This window comes from Syngnathus acus, chromosome 17, assembly GCF_901709675.1.
Source record: "Syngnathus acus chromosome 17, fSynAcu1.2, whole genome shotgun sequence".
NCBI lineage: Eukaryota > Metazoa > Chordata > Actinopteri > Syngnathiformes > Syngnathidae > Syngnathus > Syngnathus acus.
This window is the reverse complement of record NC_051102.1, coordinates 7,605,019-7,625,579: the sequence shown is the minus strand read 5'-3', so window position 1 is coordinate 7,625,579 and position 20,561 is coordinate 7,605,019. Positions and strand designations below refer to the sequence as shown.

Genomic DNA, 20,561 nt, shown 5'->3' with positions numbered 1-20,561 from the left:
TTTGCAGTTTAGATTTTCTAATTTGAAGCCTACAAATGTATTTGAGTTCATTTCCCTTTTTATTTATACTGTACTTATTTATATTTCTGTTTTCTGGTAGTGTGTTAGTTTAAAATCTATGTTTAGATACAGTTGTGTACTTCTTTTGACCAGAACCCCCTGTGAAGCGGACGGCAGTGCTTCACCTTCGTGGTTTTATTTTAATATTTATTCGTAAAAGTACCCATTATGAAGCCTGCAGATATTTTTCCTTAAGTACCTTTAATCTTTGGGTTTTGGCTTGCTGCTTTATACTAAATACCAGTTATATTTTCATAAACTTTAAGTAGATGTTGACGCTTGTTTTTGTAGTTACACGTTTCAATGCCTAGGGGGCGCAACCATTCTGTTAGCATGAAAAACAGTAGAACACTTCAGGCTCCCGGAGGGATGAACGCAACACGCTAGGAGGTCTTACTCCAAGAACTAATCGGTTAATTGTGTGAATTAACTTTTGGTCGATAGTTCTCTGAAAAGAAACGAATCAAAATGTCGAAGTTTGTCTTACAAAAAGTTTTGACTTGAGCTCGCCGGGTTTGGCGCGTGGAACCGTGACGTCGACGAACGTCAGCTTTCTCGTGGAAGGTAGCAAGTAGTTGAGCAACTCGAAGCAGACAGGAAGTGATTCCTTCTCGGCGTCAAGGCTTGACAAGTGCACGGATTCTTTTTTTCTTTTCTTTATATGCACAAACGCTGACCTGGGTGAAATTGACCGGGATTTAAACAGCACCAACCACCCAACCGGGTCCACCAGGATGTGTTACCCTTGAGGTAAGCGACTTTGACGGGACATTTCCCCCCTCCCCTCGACGCCCTGGGACGTCCAGTTAGCCGCCATGCTAATTAGCGAGCCTCGGATTTGTTTTACGGTGTTTTATCGACCCCTTTATGTGTTATGTTGGCGTGGCTATGTTTTGAAATTACTTTTCTGATGTTTCAAGAGTCGCACGTCTTATTAAAGTGATAGATAAAGGTATCCAGGTGGCGGAAAAAGTTGGGTGGAATATTCCAGGAAGTGTCACAATCCCAATACACGAGTAGAGTAGCTAGCAGGGCTGGTCTGATTAAAAAAAAAAAAAAAATAGGCAAGAACAAGATTTATCCATTAACTTTCAATAGCGTTTATCCTCATGATGGTCGCTGGTGAGCTCGAGGAATTTGATGACTTCATCAATGTTCCGCTCGCAGTTCTGTCACAATTTAGTCCAGATATTGTGGAACCACTAGCGAACATGTCTGTCTGCATGTTGGGCATTGATCACAGTGGATGGCTTGGTGTTTTGTTTTTTAATAATAATAATAAATACTTTTTATTATTTGTCTTCTCTGAAGAATAACTTTCTGTCAGTACGAAAGCAATGGACTCAGTCGCCGTTCAATGGCATGGCACCTTCTTTAACTTCTGTTTTATTAACAGACTGATTGCCAGTCAATCAGCAATCACATGTAGACAAACAATTAACTGGTCACCAGTCAATCTAAGAGCACACAGACAAACAATAGACTGGTCGCTGTCCAATGTCAAACAATTGATTGGTCGCTGGATTATGTCGGGGCACACAGACAAACAAGACTGCTTGCTGTTTAATGTGAGGATACATAGATGGTGGTTTTATTCATTGATGCTTATTTTGTTTTAATAGTCAAATACATAGATAAGATGCCCTTTAAATTCCTGTCTGCGTGCGCGCGTGTGTCTGTGTGTGTGGATATGTGTGTGTGTGTACACGCACATCATAAAACTATGCACGCGATCACAAAGATGAGCATCGACTTGTCTGTGTCATAAGTTTAGCTGGCGTGGCAGCGTGCGAGTCACGTTATTAGCGTTAGCGTCTAATCTTCCCATCCCCACGAGGTGTTCGCGTCTCAAGAGGATTTACGGGTCTTCTTATTCACTTCCGTTTATCAGGTTACGACCATATTAGGAAGGCTAAGACATCTGGCTCTTTGTGTCTGCTGTTTTGTTGTTGTTGTTGTTGTTGTTGTTGTTGCGTCATGCACACAATGGGCAAATAACAGACACTCTATTAGGTACACCAGTTAGTGGCATTAAACACTGGCTCAGTGTTTGCAATATTGACTTCTTCTTTTGTCTTTCCATCAGCCTGACTGCGGAGGCCATGTCGGACGACGTGTAATCAAGCCCGGCGGACAGCAGGAGGCGCCATGGCGGAGCTACCCATCGCTCCAGGCCAGGTCTACATCGAGGTGGAGTACGACTACGAGTACAAGTCCAAAGACCGACTGGTCAGCATCCACCAGGGAGAATGCTTCATGCTGGTCCAGAAGACCAATGAAGACTGGTGGAAGGTGCGCAAGGAGGAGGGCAGCAAGGCCTTTTACGTGCCAGCCCAGTACGTCAGAGAGGTCCGCAAAGCCCTCATGCCACCCCCTAAGCCTTTACCTCATCACCCCGTTTCCGCCGGGAACGCCCCTCCTCATCACCCCGTTTCAGCCGGGAACACCCCGCCTCAGAACACTGGTGCTGTCTGGGTAAAACCAGCTAATCTGGATCTGGCACTGCTGGACTCCTCTGCAGACAGACCCGAGTCCATCCCCGCACGTTCCCCCTCCGCTCATTCCACCTCATCCATGCATTTGACGCCGCCCATCCAGCGGCGGGACAGTAACCAGCACCAGCATGTCCCCGGCACCCCCACGAGGCTTGAGCGATCTTTAGGTGAAATCCTGGCCCAGAGCTCCGTACCGGTGCAACGAAGCAGCACGTTGCCGCGCACCCGGGCCCGATCCCCAGAGTTGAGCCGGGCCCCGCTGGACGTGGACAGCCCCCCGCACTCGGCGGGTGAGGAACAGCGGACCAACGACTCTGAGTCCGGGGACGAACTGAGCAGCAGTTCTACCGAACAACTCCAGGTGAAGTAACTTTGATTGGTTCTTGCATAATTGGGATGTGGCCATTTTCCTCAGTCCTGCATTATTTCTTTATGTACAGACCTCTGCTCTGACTTTTTTGGCTTGTGTTGATTGGTTGAGGTTGGGGATGGAACCCGGTTTGGGTTGGGGTTAGGTCTGAATTTGGGTTCGAGTTGACTGGCTCAGTGTCGGTTTATTGGTTTGAGTCCAAGTTAGGGCCTGGTTGGTATGAATTGTGCAACCTGAATGAAACCGCCTTTCCTTGCATTGTCGAACTTCTTTCCTAGCTCAGGAACTCTGGGACATAAATGACAGTTTAAAGGCCACGGCAAATGTCACTCCGAGTGCTTGTAAAGCCCGCAGCGCTTTAGTGGCTGTCTGGCCCAGTCCGCCCACCATTGTGGTCATTGCTCGCACGCTTCGCTGTGGATTTATTTGTGCTTGTTTTGAGAGAGGCAAAACAAAGACAAATAAGACAAATTTTTGTCTTTGTTTTGACTCGGGGCTAAAAGCAAGCCTGCTCAGGAAGAAATCCCGGCGCCTCCTGAGGCCTGCCTGGATCTCAACCTGGAACGCGCGCACGCATACTAAGACTCCTTTTGCTGTCTCGGTTTATTTCTCGTGATAAAAATTCACCACGTTCTCTCCGGGCTCCGGTCCAGTCCAGTTATAGATGTTTCTTACCACCCCGAAACATGCTTGACATGTATGAAAACGATGATTTTAAAGCTCATTGATGCCAAATCATCCTCTGGATTAAAACTGGAGAGATTAGTTGAGACTAGTTGAAAACAAGTTAGCTTTGTTTGGCTAATCACATGCGGATGCAAATGTTTGTCAAAGACAGTGCATGACATGCCGCTTGGAAGGAAACGTTCTGTGATGATCTCCATTGCAGGGATCCCTTTCAACGAAGTCTCTCAATAATAATCGGCATTCTGTGCACTGATTAGGAGGGGATCATCTGCTGACTCTTTGATTAGACAAAACAAGCGTGTGTGTGCACACATCTTCGCTAGATAGAGCTTTTCTTCTTAATCCCTACAATCTCTTCAATTGTCTGTGTGTGTGTGTGTTATGTCAGCAGAGCACTGCACTCTCTCTCTCTCGCTCTACCTCTGTGTGTGTGTGTGTGTGTGTGTACAATAATGGTGTGCATTTAGCATTTTCCCCCATGTCAGACAGCCGACAGCAGCGCGACAGTCGTGGACATCGTCATGTACCCAGATGACAACCGCACGGTAGGACGGACGGACAGACGGACCCTCGCTCGCTCACTCACTCGCTCGCTTCATCTTGAATGTCAGTCAGCACATTTTGCACACAGGGTGTCAACAGCGCTCGTGGTGACAAGCGTCCCGGGACGCACGACAGACTGACCAAAAGGGTTGAACTAGCGGCGCAAGCATTTATTGACGATTAGGAATTGGCATTGTTTAAAATGCCTTTGATTTCAGCCAATTGCATTTCAGTCGAGCAAAGACGACGGCCTTCAAATGGTTCCTACTCAAAATCCAATTCCTGATTTTACTCCCCTTCTCTTCTAGACAAAAGAAATGACAATTCAAAATGAGATTTGCTCTTTGTTCCCCATTCTGGGATGTACTTCATTTCTTTTTATTTCTTTTATTCTTGCAATTGAATGCAGGCAGCGCACACGCATAATCTGTTTTGTGATGCCGGCTAAAGTGCGAGCCGCGCTCGCAAGCGTGCTACATTACATAAGAGCGAGCTGTGCGGGTGGCTCCGTAATCACATTTGTTTGGACAGCTGGCGCCTCTCGGGCACTATCAGAATGTGTACGGAATACGTGGATGCCGCTGTGCCAGTGGAGAAGTGCGTGTGGGGATTTGTTTTGTGCTTTTTGACAATATAAAGGAGCTGCTCTCTGCTCTGGCATTAGCGTGAGCAAAATGGGACCGCTCATTGAGTTTTTGTGCCGTCTGAAAACTGTCTACATCCGGCGTCATTCGACTCCAGGATAATCCCTGACTCACTCACTCACTCACTCACTCACTCACTCACTCACTCACTCACTCACTCACTCACTCACTCACTCACTCACTCACTCACTCACTCACTCACTCACTCACTCACTCACTCACCTAACAAGGTGGACAGTGTCTTTTGTCACCTTCTTCAAGAAAGGCCGGTTTTCCTCTGAACTTTGTGCCCCTCTGAAAGCATTCCCGTCGCTTAATCATTAACTCCGTCTGACTCATTTCTATTCTCTTTCCTCATAAGTGAACCATATATTATCTCCCTACTGCACCGAAGAGTTCTTAATTGTGCTTGCTGCGGTAAAATTTCTGACTGACGCACACCACTCTAAATAGAACCTTGAGACAGCGTTTTGTATTGAACTGCTAATTGGGCTCATAATTACACCAATTTCTCAATGGTTGGATTCACTTCTCAAATAGTCGTGTCATTTTTAATAACACAGGAAAACTAGACCGGAAACTCTCATTTGGAATGTTCCTTGTCCCCCGATTGTTGTTGTGAAACGACTGACGTAGCCTAGCATACCATAGCACCAGTGATTAAGGCTTCTTTCTTTTTCCATGTGGTTCCAAGCCCATTTGGATCATTCCACTCCGGATTTGATGGGTAGATTATTCTTGCTGATGACTCACCGTAGGCGTTAAACCGCCTCGTTTGTGCCCATTATTTGGACCGCGCTTGGGAACACGGGAGCGCTCGGCCTTTGGGCACGTCGGACTGGTTTGATCCCGGCAGGTTTCGAGTGTGCTTCTCCTAGAAAACCAAAGCCTTCGAGACCAGAAAGACCGGTTCCTGTTCTATGAATGAAGTGATGCTCTTCCCAAAAGGAAAAAGATTTTGTTCCCACGCCGTCGGTTTGGATATTCAAGCAATCATTGGCAATTTCAAATAGTACGCAGACCGTGATTATTTATTAATTTCATTTTTTTCAATTATTATTTGTAAGTTGCGTTTTATGACCGATTTATGCTATGATATCGAAGAACTAACTTTACAAACACTGACGTGTCCTCATATGACAACAGAGTTGCGACAATGCAGCCGTATAAAACGAGTCAAACCGGTTGTGACGTGACATCTTGTGACACGTTGACGCAGTAAAACGCAAAGGTTGAGGCCAGAAGTCGCCGTTTTGAGGCTTCATTGGCTTCGAGCGCTCCGGATTCAGTCAAGTGTAGCAGCAAGTGACAGGTTGATGAAAGAAATGATTTCCACAACAACATCAGAGTAGAACTACGTACAATTTGACCAGCGCTATCCTGACTCCTCAATCTCAAATCGTTGAACCTACTCCCAAATCTTATTTAACAACAAAAAATGTCCTCCACCCAAAATTAATTCTGTCAAAGGCGCTTTCGCTGTCTGCATTGCAAATGAATTGAGGTCGACGTGCTCAATAGAGTTCATCTTCCTCACTTGTGGATGAAATATCATTTTGATTTGATTTTGAAGAGTTTTCTAATCGTCCAAAGCCGCTCCGCAGCGCGCTTGACCTTGGCTAGACTTATTTGTGCGCATTGTCAAGCGCGAGGCGTCCTAAGCGCCTCGTTATTGTCATCTGCATAATGACGACCAACGTCTGTCTCCCCGCGCTAATCTCGTGCTCCAAAGCTCCTTGTTAACTTTGAGCCTCAATTCAACTTTTTCTTCTGTTCAAATGCTTTTTGTATGCAAAGCACGTGGTGTTGCTGTGTATTTTGTCCCTAATTACCTTTGTGCTTTGCCAGCCAAAGCCGGGGAAGGTGCAGGCATGCATGAATATTCATTCTGGTGTTTGTTTTGCTAAGTGTGTCCATCGTGAACGAATAAAAATGCGTTCCCCAAAAAAAGACAACGGACCGTCCCATTTGAATGTCACCGTCGAGTTGCGAGTGCCTGACTTGCTGTGGCTCTGCGACTAAACGCTGCCACAGTTTGCTTCTCAAGCGCTGCCCGGCGTGTTTGAACAAGTGTGAGCATGCGGTGCGGCCAGTCAGTCAAAAGAATGCCATCCGCCTGCGCGCGCGTGTTGTTTGCTCGGCTGCCGTATGCGACCTGGCGGGTTTCGTGCAGAGGAAATGGGGCAAGAAATGCCAAATCCCAACCCAAGCTCCACAGCATGAAATTTGGTAGCAATGTCCATAGTGTACAATCGCTTCCAACTTTAAACAGATGGGCGGCGACTTTCCCTTAAGGCGCCGCTTTGTCAACACGATCCCTGAGATCAGGGCAACATGTTGCCTCGCCCGCGCTTCCCTATTGTTCAGCTGCTAGCGGCACCTGGCGGCTGATATTAAGCGCCATCATCGAGGTCGCCGTGTTGCCGCACACAACTCAATGACACGTGTTTTGTCCCCCCTTTTGCGCAGACACAGATCACAAACTAGCTAAAACTACCTTGCCGGGCCCTTACGGCAGGTCAGCGTGAAAGGGGCACGCAGAATGAGAATTCAACGGAAATCCTCTCGCGTGTGCGTGCTTTTGGTTTCCTAGCAACCTCAAGAGCAGGATGCAAAAACTGTCATCAACGCTCGATTGACAGGACGGACTTCCCCTTTGAGACGCACTGCCGCATAAATCACACGCTCGTCCCTCGCAGCGGAGCCAAACGAGGGTCGATGGCGCTCATACGAATGCGGAGTAGTCGGCGGGCCCTCTCCATGCACCAAGAGGTAAACCATTTGAAATCACCGCGTGTGTGAAAAAGACAGCAGGGCATTGCCCGCCGACCGCGCCGCGGGTGGGATGGATTGACATGCGCGGGCGGGTTCGCTCTCGTAGCTCATCAGCTGTCGCTAAAGCTTTGCAAATGCACTTGTTCGTCATGGGGGTGAACACATCTGCAACAGCAGCAGAGCCATTTTTTTATTTTCACTTGCGTGTGCAAACACAAAGTTATGCATTTTGTTACATCTTCTCTTCTTGCGGCACTGCTTGACTTGAAATGAGTTTTGCAACAAAACATTTGTTTCATGTTTTTCAATTAGTTTTTTTTTCGGTCAATGTTTTATTAAAAAATAAAGTTTTAATTGACCTACTTCTTTTGACCGACACCAGTAAAACCAAAGTCAAGTAAACTACTCACTCATCGTCGACGATTCCGGACGTTGCCATCGTGTCACCTTGTGGTAATTTTGAAATGGTGACTGAATCCTGGTGAAATGGAATCGCTGCCCAATTTGGACTTTGAGTGAGGTCAAGTCTCTCACGTGACATTGTGCGTAGAGTCAAAGTCAAAAGTCAAAGCGCAACTTTTGGAAATTGTGCCGCAGCGCCACATTGGTAGAATCTTTTCAGTTTGGTGGCCGATGCACGTCCCCGCCTCGAGATGCAGGCCAGGCTTGCACTTTCGCTTCCTCATTTCTACCTGACGCAGCTTCTTGCTGACTTCCTTCCTCTGTTCTGCACTTGTCGCCTCTATTCCGTGTCACCATGACCTCCGAGCTGTTGACAATGTCCACGTCTCCCTGGTGACGGGAGGGAGGGGGGGAGGCAGAAGTTCCCCACTCAAGTTAGCCCTCAGTGTAACTTTGCTCCCATTTATTTTGATATTTTGTTCCACTCTGCTCTCGTTTGTCAATTAGCTCTGTGTGTGTGTAGGCTCTGAGCCTCAGCTTTGTGTGTAATGGGAGAGAATTTGTTTCATGGTCTTGATGGTGGCTTGAGGAAAATTCAAAAGCGTTTTCTTGTGTCTTCAGAGCGTGTCGTCGGGCCGCGGCCGGTCGGACTCGCCCGTGTACAGCAACCTGCAGGAGCTGAAGATGAGCCAGTCGGCGGCCCCCCCGCTCCCAGCCGGCGCCCCCCAGCAGGTGCTGGGCGACTGGGAGTCCTACAAGGACCCGCACGGCCGCCTCTTCTACTACAACCGCTGCAGCCACGAGAGGACCTGGAAGCCGCCCCGAGCCCGGGATGCCAACACGAGCGCGGGGGAAAGCAATGAGGTGAGCAAAAACGCTCCTTTCACGCAAGAACGGACAAAAAAACGGCAATAAACAGAAAAGCAGCAGCTTGGAACGTTCTAAATTAAATCAGATGAAAAGCAATGTGAGTGTTTTTTCTGGTCCATTTTATCCACAAGCGCCCAACACGAGACCTGCACTGACTATGCCACAGTGCCCCCTGCAGACCAGAACTGGCACAGCACGCAATAGTTCCTTGTCTGAAACGTTGCTTTCTGCCTCTGCTTGCTGCGCATTTTTTGTGTGTGTGTGTGTGTGTGTGTAGGGAGCCCCAGACATGTCATGAAAATTGTGTAAAAGCCACAAAATAGTATTTTGTGTGCAATTATACTGATTTAGTGGCTGATGTGGCCTCAAATTGTCATTTTGTGTGCTTTTTTTTTTTGTTAGCAGAGCTTTGTGTGTACACTGTAACTGCTTTACCGCCTCAAATTAGCATTTTGTAGACATTTGGTAAGCACCCATTGGCATCTTTTGCACATCTACGCCTGAAAACCTGCGACATGTCATGTCAGTGGCTCTGCACATGCGGCCGTGTTGCTTATGGTGTCTCCCTCCTCTGTTGGTGAAAGGTGACTACTTCTTCCCCCTTCTTCTTTTCTTCTCTCTCTCTCTCTCTCTGTCTGTCTCTCTCTCTCCCTCCCTCCACGCTCAGAGCACTCCCCTGTCGCTCTCGCCAGCTTTCTTGCCCTTCATGTCGTTGTCGGCGGGCCGCCCGGGGCCCCTGTGCTCGGAGGACGCGCACTTCGGCGCCTACTCCAGCTTGTCGGACGGCTCGCCGCCTCACGGGTGGTCCGAAGGGATGAACGAGTACGGCCACAGGCTTTATGTCAGCGACTATACTAACGAGAAGGTACACTGACTCCTCTCGGGGGCTCGGCTCAGCTCAGCTTGGCCCGGCCTGCGGTGCGAATGTACCCTTCCCGATGTGACCACCCGCAGCAAATCTTTTTTTTTTTTTCTTCTAATTGTTTTCCAATGTACACCAACAGTGGTTAAAGCACGTGGACGAGCAGGGTCGGCCGTATTACTACAGCGCAGATGGCTCCAGGTCCGAATGGGAGCTCCCAAAGGTAAAGCAAAGAACAAACTACAGGAAGTGTGGAGAAGATTCAGTCTCCAAGCCAGTCAAAAGGAAAGAGCGCTGAGTGGAAATGTGTTTTCTTTCTCTTCTCTTGTTCTAGTACAACCATTCCCCGCCACAGCACTTGGCAGAGCCCGGCAAGACTCGCAGTCTAGACAGGAAACACGTGGACCCCATCGTCCTGACCAAGTGGAGACACAGCGCTTTCGTCCAAGAACCCAACGACAAGGTGCCTCACGTAGGAAAGACGACAAGATGCAAGTCAGCAATACGTCCCGTTTGTCGCCTTCTCCAAATTAGGTTGTTGAGCAGACGCATTGGTGTCATCATGTGCACGATTCCCACGAGTGTGCGTCCGCACGTTTCTTAGCGTATTCAAGAGCCTTTGGAGAGTCTTTAACATCACTTATTAAAAATGTCATGAAAAGCCTTGGCAGAAGCCCCAAAGACTTGTACGCAATCTTTCGGGAGAAAATCTTCCATTTGCCTCCTTTGAAGACTGAAGAAATGGAAAGCAGCAGCACGTGGGGCTGCCTTGGAAATGTTGCCGTGTGCGTTGCGCTCATCTTGCTCGGTTGAGCGACCCACATGACCGAGCTTCTTGCCTTGTGTTGGTTCTCCTCACCAGGACTCCCCAGTGAGCCCCAAGTCCCCTGTATCCGACTGCGGGTCCAGCCCCTCGTCTCCTAAGCGCCCCGCCTCTGTCAGTAAAAGCCCCGCCCCAATAAGAACCTTCGTCTCGTGCACCTCTTGCAAGGTTTCCACATTGGTTGGGAAGGCGGCACCGTTATAATGTGTCGTCTTTCTTTCGCCCTTGTGGAAATCTCGTTTATTTATTTATTTATTTATTTATTTGGGCTTCTTGATGGCACCTTTGCTTCTTTGCTCGCCATTGACCTGTTTTGTGGTGGAGTGCCGGCAAGTTTCTAGGAAACAAGGGATTTAAGGAAAGGAACAAGTTTCTCACCCGAACGAATCATCATACTCATATTCTATTTGGAGTGAATTGGGAATCGTATCCGATTGTCTTGTGACTGCGTCAAATTGTAATGTAAATGCAACCGGAGTGAATCGTATGGCAATTGCAGTCCATTGTATCTGAAATTGGACCGGATCTTCTGATGTCCTCAGAGTGAGGATGTCTTCTGGGTTGGTTGTCAGTGTTGCATTCTTTTGATCCAGCCTGCTTGCTTTTCCTTGAACGAGCCCGCTGGCATGTCGCTGGCGTGTCGCTAGCGTGTCACTGGCGTCCATGCGCATTTGCGTTTGGGCCGGTTTTGAATGCCGATCAAAGAGCCGAGCTTTCCTTTGTTTGGGTGCTGCCTGCCGTCGTGCTGCGATGATTGTTGCTTGTTGCCGCGGCGCACGTCCAAGCCGCTTGCTCGCTGTGTTTTCGATCTATTTTTTCTTTTCCCTCTCTTTATGTTCAGCCCTCAGAGAAGTGCGGCGTGCTCAATGTGACAAAGATCACGGAGAACGGCAAGAAAGTTCGGTAAGTACAACTTTTGATTGTCATTTTGTCTTTTCGACCGTGCCGAGTTGAGCAGCGCTTGTGAACCGACTCTCCGTCGTAGGAAGAACTGGACTTCCTCCTGGACAGTTCTGCAAGGCTCAGCGCTGCTCTTCGCCAAAGGCCAGGGAGGCGGGACGAGCTGGGTGCGTCAATCAAAGCCTCACTTCCAATTAGTGGTTACTTTTGTCCTGGGTTTGATTGTGCGCCATTTTCAGTTTGGCGGTGGTCAGTCCAAACCCGAGTTCACGGTGGATCTGAAGGGCGGCTCGGTGGATTGGGCCTCCAAGGACAAATCTAGTAAAAAACACGTCATTGAGGTGAGGTGGACTTGATTTGACTTCATAAACTAGCATCACATCATGAAAAATGTCATTGTCAAGACTTTTGATGACTTGCACAGCTGAAGACCCGGCAGGGCACGGAACTCCTGATCCAGTCGGAAAACGACATTCTCGTCAACGAGTGGTATCGAGCGCTAAGGGACGCTGCCAGCGCTCCGGTAAGCACATTTGCACACTCCGATCTTCTCAAACACACATGGTTGGTTGCCTGGAATTGATATTGTTGGAACCAAACACTTCAGTGGCTATTAACATTTTATTCTGCCAAACACGGTAACGAGCCAAAGAGTAAAACGTTACATCTGGAGCTTCTCGAAAACTCCTGACTCAGCAATTTTCTTGCGCGAACTCTACTTTGCAGGCCACTGGCTTGCAAAGGTGGGAAACGAGGACATTTCTTAAAGGTGACCGGCCGGCGTAGTAATTTGTGTGCTCTCCAGGCATGCGAGTCGGACGAAGCCGTAGAAGAGGACATCCCCGATTCACCTGGAGCAGACATGGAGAAAGAACGCAGAGACTCCAAGAAAGGCAGACGTACGTTCACTTAAATGGGCTCGCAATAGAAGATGACAGCAAAGCATAAAAGGCGTTTCCAATACGATGAACGGCGCTGTCTTGAAACAAAACATCATCCAACGCTTTCCACTCAGTCTTTGTTCCTGCCGCGTCGTCATGGTGACATAGATTATGGTTTCTGCTTCCCGTGCAGTCATGAAACCGTCAAGCAGCGTGGACGCGGCCGACAACAAGAAGACCAAACACAAGCTGAAGAAATTTCTGACGCGGCGGCCCACCATGCAGGCCGTCAGAGACAAAGGTTACATCAAAGGTACCCTAACCCAGGCCAAACCCATCCGGCCCGCTTTGGTTCAGTCTTTATTTTTGTAATTGAGCTCCTGAAGCCAGATGCGTCTGACATCGCTACATTTGCTCGGCACGTCTATCACAAGGAAGCCCACGAAACCGTCGCCAGAAAACCGGAAGGTCCAATGCACAAGGCGAAGAGTAGGACGAAAACATTTTTGAGTTTTCGTGTGTTTGTGTGTGTGCGCCCAGATCAGGTGTTTGGAAGCAGCCTGTCCAGCCTGTGCCTGAGGGAGAGCAGCACGGTGCCCTCTTTTGTCAAGATGTGCATCATGCACGTGGAGAGCGACGGTGCGTCCCGCGGCGCCGCCCGCCTGACGACATGCCGCGCAAGCCTTTTCATCCGTTTCTTTGTTGCCACCTTGCTGCCCCCCCCCCCCTCCACCTCCCCGGCAGGTCTGCACATCAGCGGCCTATACAGAGTCAGTGGTAACTTGGCCCTCATCCAGAAGCTGCGATATGCCGTCAATCATGGTGAGACCCCCGTGCTAATGTTTTCTACAGCTCTTTCTTTATTTCTGGCTGTTGTCTTGGCAACGTGTAGATGAACAGGTGAACCTGTCCGACAGCAAGTGGGAGGACATCCATGTGACCACCGGAGCCCTGAAGATGTTCTTCAGGGAGCTTCCTGAACCGCTCTTCACTTATGCGCTCTTCCAAAACTTTGTGGACGCCATCAGTGAGTGCTCGATTTTACGTCAAATTATCAACGTGTCAGCGCGTTTTCCACATTTAATTATTTACACTTCGTTTTTTAAACCCTTGTTTTTTGCAGTATTTCTTTTGTTTTAAATATAGGATTTGAATTTTAGATTTTTCATTGACTGTTTGCTACTTTTTAAATGTTAATTTGTTGTCATTATTATTGAGCTCAAACGTTAATCAACTTGTATTGTTTAGGGTTGGGGTTTATTTGGACTGTTGCTCTTCAGATTCATTGCGCCATTCACATGACTCAAAGAGGACTTTTTTGTTTTTTGTCTTCTTTCGAATCTGACTTGGATTTCATTGCGTTGCGTTGAAGTAAACCTGTTAAGAGCTGGAGACCAGCGAGCGTCAACGCAATCATTAGCACAATATTTGCAGTCATCACACACGCTGATGATGGCCTTTTCATTTTCTTTGGGGTGGCGGCCGTCTTGCAGAGATTCAAGACTACAAGGAGCGGGTCCACGCCATTAAAGAACTTGTTCGACTGCTGCCCGAGCCCAACCATGACACCATGCAGGCCCTCTTCAAACACCTCCGCAAGTAAGCACATTTCAACAAATATGCACAATTGGACAGTTTCTGCATCTGTTTCGCTTAATTGGGATCCGTCTTCAGGGTGATCGAGCACGGCGAAGAGAACCGCATGACAAACCAGAGCGTGGCCATCGTGTTCGGCCCCACGTTACTGAGGCCCGAGGTGGAGACGTGGAACATGGCCGTCCACATGGTCTACCAGAATCAGATCGTCGAGCTCATCCTGATAGAGAAAGACAACATATTTGGCAGATAGAGGCCGACGGCCATCTGACCGAACCGGAACCACTCTTTGCACTTTGGACTAGCTTTGGCTTACTTTTCGTCACACTGGATTCTAACTTAACCGACAAAAATAAACAAACCTGCTAAGATTTTTTTTTTGTGGAGGATCCAAGAACTTTTAATTGAACAAAAGGGGAACGCGACTTATTTACTGGACCTTTTCATCTAATGGCGTTGGTGCCAAATTAGCCAATTAAAGACCTAATTAAAATATTGATTTATTTATTAGAATGTGGCAATTCTTGCATTCAATCGTTAATCTAATATTGTTTTTTCATGACCACTATTTTATGGCATCCAACAGGATTTACTCACCGCATAAATGAATGCGTCAAAATTGATCTCATAGGTTGAACGGAATGCGTAGGTTAGGGTTAGGTTCTGCACAATGTTCTGCTTTGATTTGCGCAACTTGCTCCTCTGAGCAAAATCAAAATATTGTTTCTCAAATTATTTTGACACTAGGAAGACTGTGCAAATAAACTTGGGTGGCGATTGGTCGTTTCCGGACATTTAAACCGCCTCCTTTACTAATAATTTGTTTATGCTCTAACCTTGACGAGTGACCTCGACTTCCAAATCTCAGTAGTAGTAGTAGCTTCGCCTCCGCCAACACTGTGATGATGACTTTAAAAGTTTGACTTTTAAAATTAAAGCTTTTATTGTGTTGGCTGCATTTTTTTTATTTTATTTTTTTACGACGATGATATGAAGTCGTTTAATAACTCGTTTATTTTTACAGTCTGGCCCGATGAGCTAGGAAGGCATCTAGAGGAGTTTTCACTCTAATCACAATTAACACTTTGAACCGGCGAGTGGCAACACAACAGCGTCAGCGTTTGTTCATTAGCACTAAAAAAGCAAACAAATGATTCTCCAACGCTTTTATGATTTTTTTTGTCTTTGCCGAGGTCAGTTCAACTGAGATGAAATGCTAACCATATTCCAATTCTATGCTTCAATGCTATTCTCAAATAGCTTGTTAGCCCTTTGAACCAGCGGCCAGCCAAGCGAGTCGATCGGCGGTTCAGCCTCATTAGCGCCGCTAGCTAGCGATGCGGCTAATTTTCACGCTGGGGTGTTGGTCTTCGTGTTTATCCTGTGGAAAATCACCCAATGACTGTTGGATTTAAGCAAAAACTTCATTCATTAATTGTTTTACCAGGTAAGCCAAATGAGAACACTTTCTCATTTACAATGGCGACCTAGAGGCAAGGTGTGTTAAGTGTTTTGCCCAAGGACACAACGACATATGACTGTGACAGAGTTAGGATCGAACCACCAACCCTCCGGTTACTAAACGACCCGCTCTACTGCCTGAGCCACAGCTGCCACTCTTTTGATCAAAAGAATATTATAACGTTTTTTTATCATTATAACTGAGAAAATAGATATAAAAAGTTTTTGAAGTTTTTCAGTGAATGAGTGAACGAATTCTTTTTTCAGTTCATATGACTTCAACCAGTAGGTGTCAGTAATGCGCATTGAAGCTGGTGCCACCTCACCGTAAAACAAAACGAAGAAGAAAATGACGTAACTTCCCGTTCACGAACGAGTGGTGAATTGCATTTCCTGTTCACCAACTGAACGGACCTGTGAGTGAACGAGTCAGTGAGTGAGTGATTTGCATTTCCAGTTCATCGCGAGAACGGATCAGTGAGGGAAGAATATTATAACATTTTTTGTTATTACAATTGAGAAACTAAAGACAAATATTAAAAGTTTTTGAAGTTTTTCAGTGAACGAGTGAACGAATTCTTTTTTCAGTTCATATGACTTCAACCAGTAGGTGTCAGTAATGCGCATGGAAGCTGGTGCCACCTCGCCGTAAAACAAAACGAAGAAGAGAAAAATGACATGATTATTATTTTATTATTATTATTATTTTAATAAACATTAAAACCTGTTAAAACTTGTCTGGTGTTTTATTCCTTGTTTTTATTTTTTTGGGCATGAAAACAAAAATCTGACATATGGTTAACTGCTTTATATGACAATATAAATATGTGTTTTACGTTGTGTAATATGTGTTGGTGTCCCCCAAAATAAAGAGCAAGTAGTCAAATACACATTCTTGACACGTACAAAAAATGCATAAAGTTATTAGGTACACCTGAAAATGGTAGTGTACCTAATGTAGTGTCCATGTGACGTCACAGATCAACCAGCCAATCAGAAAGTGGGGGTGAGGGCGGGTGTGGCACTTTTCACTTAAACCAGGGATGTCGACCTCCAGTCCTCGCGGGGGCCGCGTTCCAATATGTTTTCCAAGTTACCCTCGTTAAACACACCTGCGTGAAAAGATTTAGCTCATTTCACGTTCTGCGGTAGCTAAAACTTTTCACGCAGGTGCACTTAACGAGGGAACCACACGGACACTCCATTAGGTACATTTTCAAGTGTACCTAATAACAGGCCACTTTATTAGGGAAATATCATGGTCAAAGGTCACAGGTGTCAAGCTCTAGTCCTCAGGGCCGCGTTCCAATATGTTTTCCAAGTTACCCTCGTTAAGTGCACCTGCGTGAAAAGTTTTAGCCACTTTCACGTTCTGCAGGAGCTAAAACTTTTCACGCAGGTGCACTTAACGAGGGAATCACACAGACACTCCATTAGGTACACCGCCATTTTCAAGTGTACCTAATAACAGGCCACTTTATTAGGGAAATATCATGGTCAAAGGTCACAGGTGTCAAGCTCTAGTCCTCAGGGCCGCGTTCCAATATGTTTTCCAAGTTACCCTCGTTAAGTGCACCTGCGTGAAAAGTTTTAGCCACTTTCACGTTCTGCAGGAGCTAAAACTTTTCACGCAGGTGCACTTAACGAGGGAATCACACGGACACTCCATTAGGTACACCGCCATTTTCAAGTGTACCGAATAACAGGCCACTTTATTAGGGAAATATCATGGTCAAAGGTCACAGGTGTCAAGCTCTAGTCCTCGGGCCGCGTTCCAATATGTTTTCCAAGTTACCCTCGTTAAGTGCACCTGCGTGAAAAGTTTTAGCCACTTTCACGTTCTGCAGGAGCTAAAACTTTTCACGCAGGTGCACTTAACGAGGGAATCACACAGACACTCCATTAGGTACACCGCCATTTTCAAGTGTACCGAATAACAGGCCACTTTATTAGGGAAATATCATGGTCAAAGGTCACAGGTGTCAAGCTGTAGTCCTCAGGGCCGCGTTCCAATATGTTTTCCAAGTTACCCTCGTTAAGTGCACCTGCGTGAAAAGTTTTAGCCACTTTCACGTTCTGCAGGAGCTAAAACTTTTCACGCAGGTGCACTTAACGAGGGAATCACACGGACACTCCATTAGGTACACCGCCATTTTCAAGTGTACCGAATAACAGGCCACTTTACGAGGGAAATATCATGGTCAAAGGTCACAGGTGTCAAGCTCTAGTCCTCGGGCCGCGTTCCAATATGTTTTCCAAGTTACCCTCGTTAAGTGCACCTGCGTGAAAAGTTTTAGCCACTTTCACGTTCTGCAGGAGCTAAAACTTTTCACGCAGGTGCACTTAACGAGGGAATCACACGGACACTCCATTAGGTACACCGCCATTTTCAAGTGTACCGAATAACAGGCCACTTTATTAGGGAAATATCATGGTCAAAGGTCACAGGTGTCAAGCTCTAGTCCTCGGGCCGCGTTCCAATATGTTTTCCAAGTTACCCTCGTTAAGTGCACCTGCGTGAAAAGTTTTAGCCACTTTCACGTTCTGCAGGAGCTAAAACTTTTCACGCAGGTGCACTTAACGAGGGAATCACACGGACACTCCATTAGGTACACCGCCATTTTCAAGTGTACCTAATAACAGGCCACTTTATTAGGGAAATATCATGGTCAAAGGTCACAGGTGTCAAGCTCTAGTCCTCAGGGCCGCGTTCCAATATGTTTTCCAAGTTACCCTCGTTAAGTGCACCTGCGTGAAAAGTTTTAGCCACTTTCACGTTCTGCAGGAGCTAAAACTTTTCACGCAGGTGCACTTAACGAGGGAATCACACGGACACTCCATTAGGTACACCGCCATTTTCAAGTGTACCGAATAACAGGCCACTTTATTAGGGAAATATCATGGTCAAAGGTCACAGGTGTCAAGCTCTAGTCCTCGGGCCGCGTTCCAATATGTTTTCCAAGTTACCCTCGTTAAGTGCACCTGCGTGAAAAGTTTTAGCCACTTTCACGTTCTGCAGGAGCTAAAACTTTTCACGCAGGTGCACTTAACGAGGGAATCACTCGGACACGCTATTAGGTACACCGCCATTTTCAAGTGTACCTAATAACAGGCCAGTTCATTAGGGAAAAATCATGGCCAAAGCTTAACTGAAAGTGAAAAGTGCCACACCCGCCCTCACCCCCACTTTCTGATTGGCTGTTTGATCCGTGACGTCACACGGACACTCCATTAGGTACGCCGCCATTTTAAGGTGTACCTAATAACAGGCCAGTTCATTAGGGAAAAATCATGGCCAAAGCTGAACTGTAAGTGAAAAGTGCCACACCCGCCCTCACCCCCACCTCCTGATTGGCTGTTTGATCTGTGACGTCACACGGACACGCCATTAGGTACACCACCATTTTCAGGTGTACCTAATAACTTTATGCATTTTTTGTACGTGTCAAGAATGTGTATTTGACTACTTGCTCTTTATTTTGGGGGACACAAACACACGACACAACGTAAAACACATATACATATTGTCAAGTAAAGCAGTTAACCAAATGTCAGATTTTTGTTTTCATGCCCAAAAAAATAAAAACAAGGAATAAAACACCAGACAAGTTTTAACAGGTTTTAATGTTTATTAAAATAATAATAATTATAATAATAAAAGTAAATTTTAAACCAGCAATCTAATGTGAAATTGCAGTATATTGGATAACAATATTTAGGCGTATATATGTATACACGTTATTTCAAGTGAACAAGTGGCAGCTGTGGCTCAGGCAGTAGAGTGGGTCGTCAAGTAACCAGTGGGTCGGCGGTTCGATCCCAGCTCTGTCACAGTCACACGTCGTGTCCTTGGGCAAGACACTTGACACACCTTGCCTCCAGGTCGCCATTGTAAATGAGAAGGTGTTCTCAATTAGCTTACCTGATAAAACATTTTATTAAAAAAAAATCTTCAGGAAGTGATCCGTTCACTCACGTTCAGTGAAAAGATTCGTTCTTTTGAACGAATCGTTCACCCACGAGCCAACACTAACTAGCATAGAAACGAGCAATTTGGGACCAAAAAGGGTCATTTTTTTACTTTAAAAAAGTAAACTATATATGGTCTAATTCCATACCTGCCTCAGGCATATTTCAGTCCATAGTTTCCTAGTTTGAACTATTTTAAACTCTAACCCTAGTTTGAAGCCCTAATGTGAAACCCTAACCCGAATTTGAAACCTCACGAATCATCCTCACAAATGATATTTTCTGCGTTTGCTTCCCTCCACCCGCCTGATAAAATTTCAACGGAGCGTGGCAGGTTGCTAGCCGAGACATTTCTACAAGAACGCTCTGGCGTGATTCATTGCAAAACGGCTGCAGCTCAGCAGATAAAACGATTTGGCAGCATTGGGGGGGGGGGAACCAGTACAGTGAAGCCTCGCTATCTATGAAGGTGAGGTACAGAGTCGTGATTCATTTAATTTGCCCCCTTCATTCTCAATATTGAATCTTAATATCTCTATGTTTTTGCAATCTTTCTCACGCATTTTAACGACTTTCCTTCCACATTTTTCCGGTAACCCTGAGGCATGTGCCTCAGCTAGCTTAGCTACAAAACATTGCTGCTCGCTGTCCGTTTGTTGTTTTTTTATTGTGCCGCCGCAATCGTTGCCAAATTGATTGGAGAGGACTGAGCAGCGAGAGGTTGATTAGCTGCCAACAGAGGCTGGACAGACTCATCCGTAAAATAAAGAAAATACAAACGGTTGCTGTACTGACTGAAGTCCCGGCACTCCTGCAAGTGAAACGGCTGCCAGGCGCTGATAATAAAAATAAAAAACATTCACAGGCTATAAATATTGTGGACACGTGCCGACCGTCCTGGGCAAAGCTATGCTAATCTGCTACGGTGGCTACTTCTATAGCAGCTCAGCGTTTATCTCGGGAAAACATCAGGTTGTGTCTCATTCAATGAGAAAAAAAAACAAAATGGAGAAGGCAGGGGGGTTGACTGAATTAAAAAAGCTCACGCAACCCAGGACGCGGCTCAGTGGTTCCAAAATCAACAGTGGTCTCGCTTTGGAGTGGATGATTTTTTGTTTAGGTAAAGCTTCAGTGTCCGTTTTTCTTTTGTGCGCTTGGGGTTTGCTCCTCCACGCTCTACTAGTGCCCCCTGGTGGATGTTACTGGCTCTGCTGACACGTAAA

At 46.4% G+C, this 20,561-nt stretch overlaps 1 protein-coding gene across 6 annotated transcripts; it reads left to right on the top strand.

Moving 5' to 3' along the window:
• Nucleotides 1–424: 424 nt before the first annotated feature.
• On the top strand, nt 425–14,866 carry LOC119137458 (rho GTPase-activating protein 12-like). 6 transcript variants are annotated; one of them, XM_037276774.1, is made up of 18 exons: nt 427–810; nt 2,147–2,916; nt 8,598–8,840; nt 9,514–9,711; nt 9,851–9,931; nt 10,043–10,171; nt 10,571–10,645; nt 11,373–11,434; nt 11,517–11,598; nt 11,671–11,772; nt 11,856–11,954; nt 12,237–12,330; nt 12,506–12,625; nt 12,853–12,951; nt 13,057–13,134; nt 13,205–13,339; nt 13,806–13,911; nt 13,987–14,866. In XM_037276774.1, exons 2-18 carry the CDS (start codon nt 2,209–2,211, stop codon nt 14,159–14,161), a joined length of 2,586 nt encoding a protein of 861 aa, XP_037132669.1. In that variant the 5' UTR covers nt 427–810; nt 2,147–2,208; the 3' UTR covers nt 14,162–14,866. The 6 variants fall into 6 exon arrangements, with proteins under 6 accessions (XP_037132668.1, XP_037132667.1, XP_037132669.1 ...); XM_037276773.1 differs by having other exon boundaries at nt 425–810; nt 2,160–2,916; nt 11,517–11,772; XM_037276772.1 differs by having other exon boundaries at nt 426–810; nt 11,517–11,772.
• The last annotated feature ends 5,695 nt before the right edge of the window (nt 14,867–20,561 follow it).

Excerpts from the sequence above, each read along its gene's own strand:
- LOC119137458 (XM_037276773.1), top strand. The coding sequence starts at position 2,209 with ATGGCGGAGCTACCCATCGCTCCAGGCCAGGTCTACATCGAGGTGGAG. Across the intron at positions 12,626-12,852 it reads AGACAAAGGTTACATCAAAG|ATCAGGTGTTTGGAAGCAGC; the intron begins GTACCCTAACCC and ends GTGTGCGCCCAG. Across the intron at positions 13,912-13,986 it reads CTCTTCAAACACCTCCGCAA|GGTGATCGAGCACGGCGAAG; the intron begins GTAAGCACATTT and ends ATCCGTCTTCAG.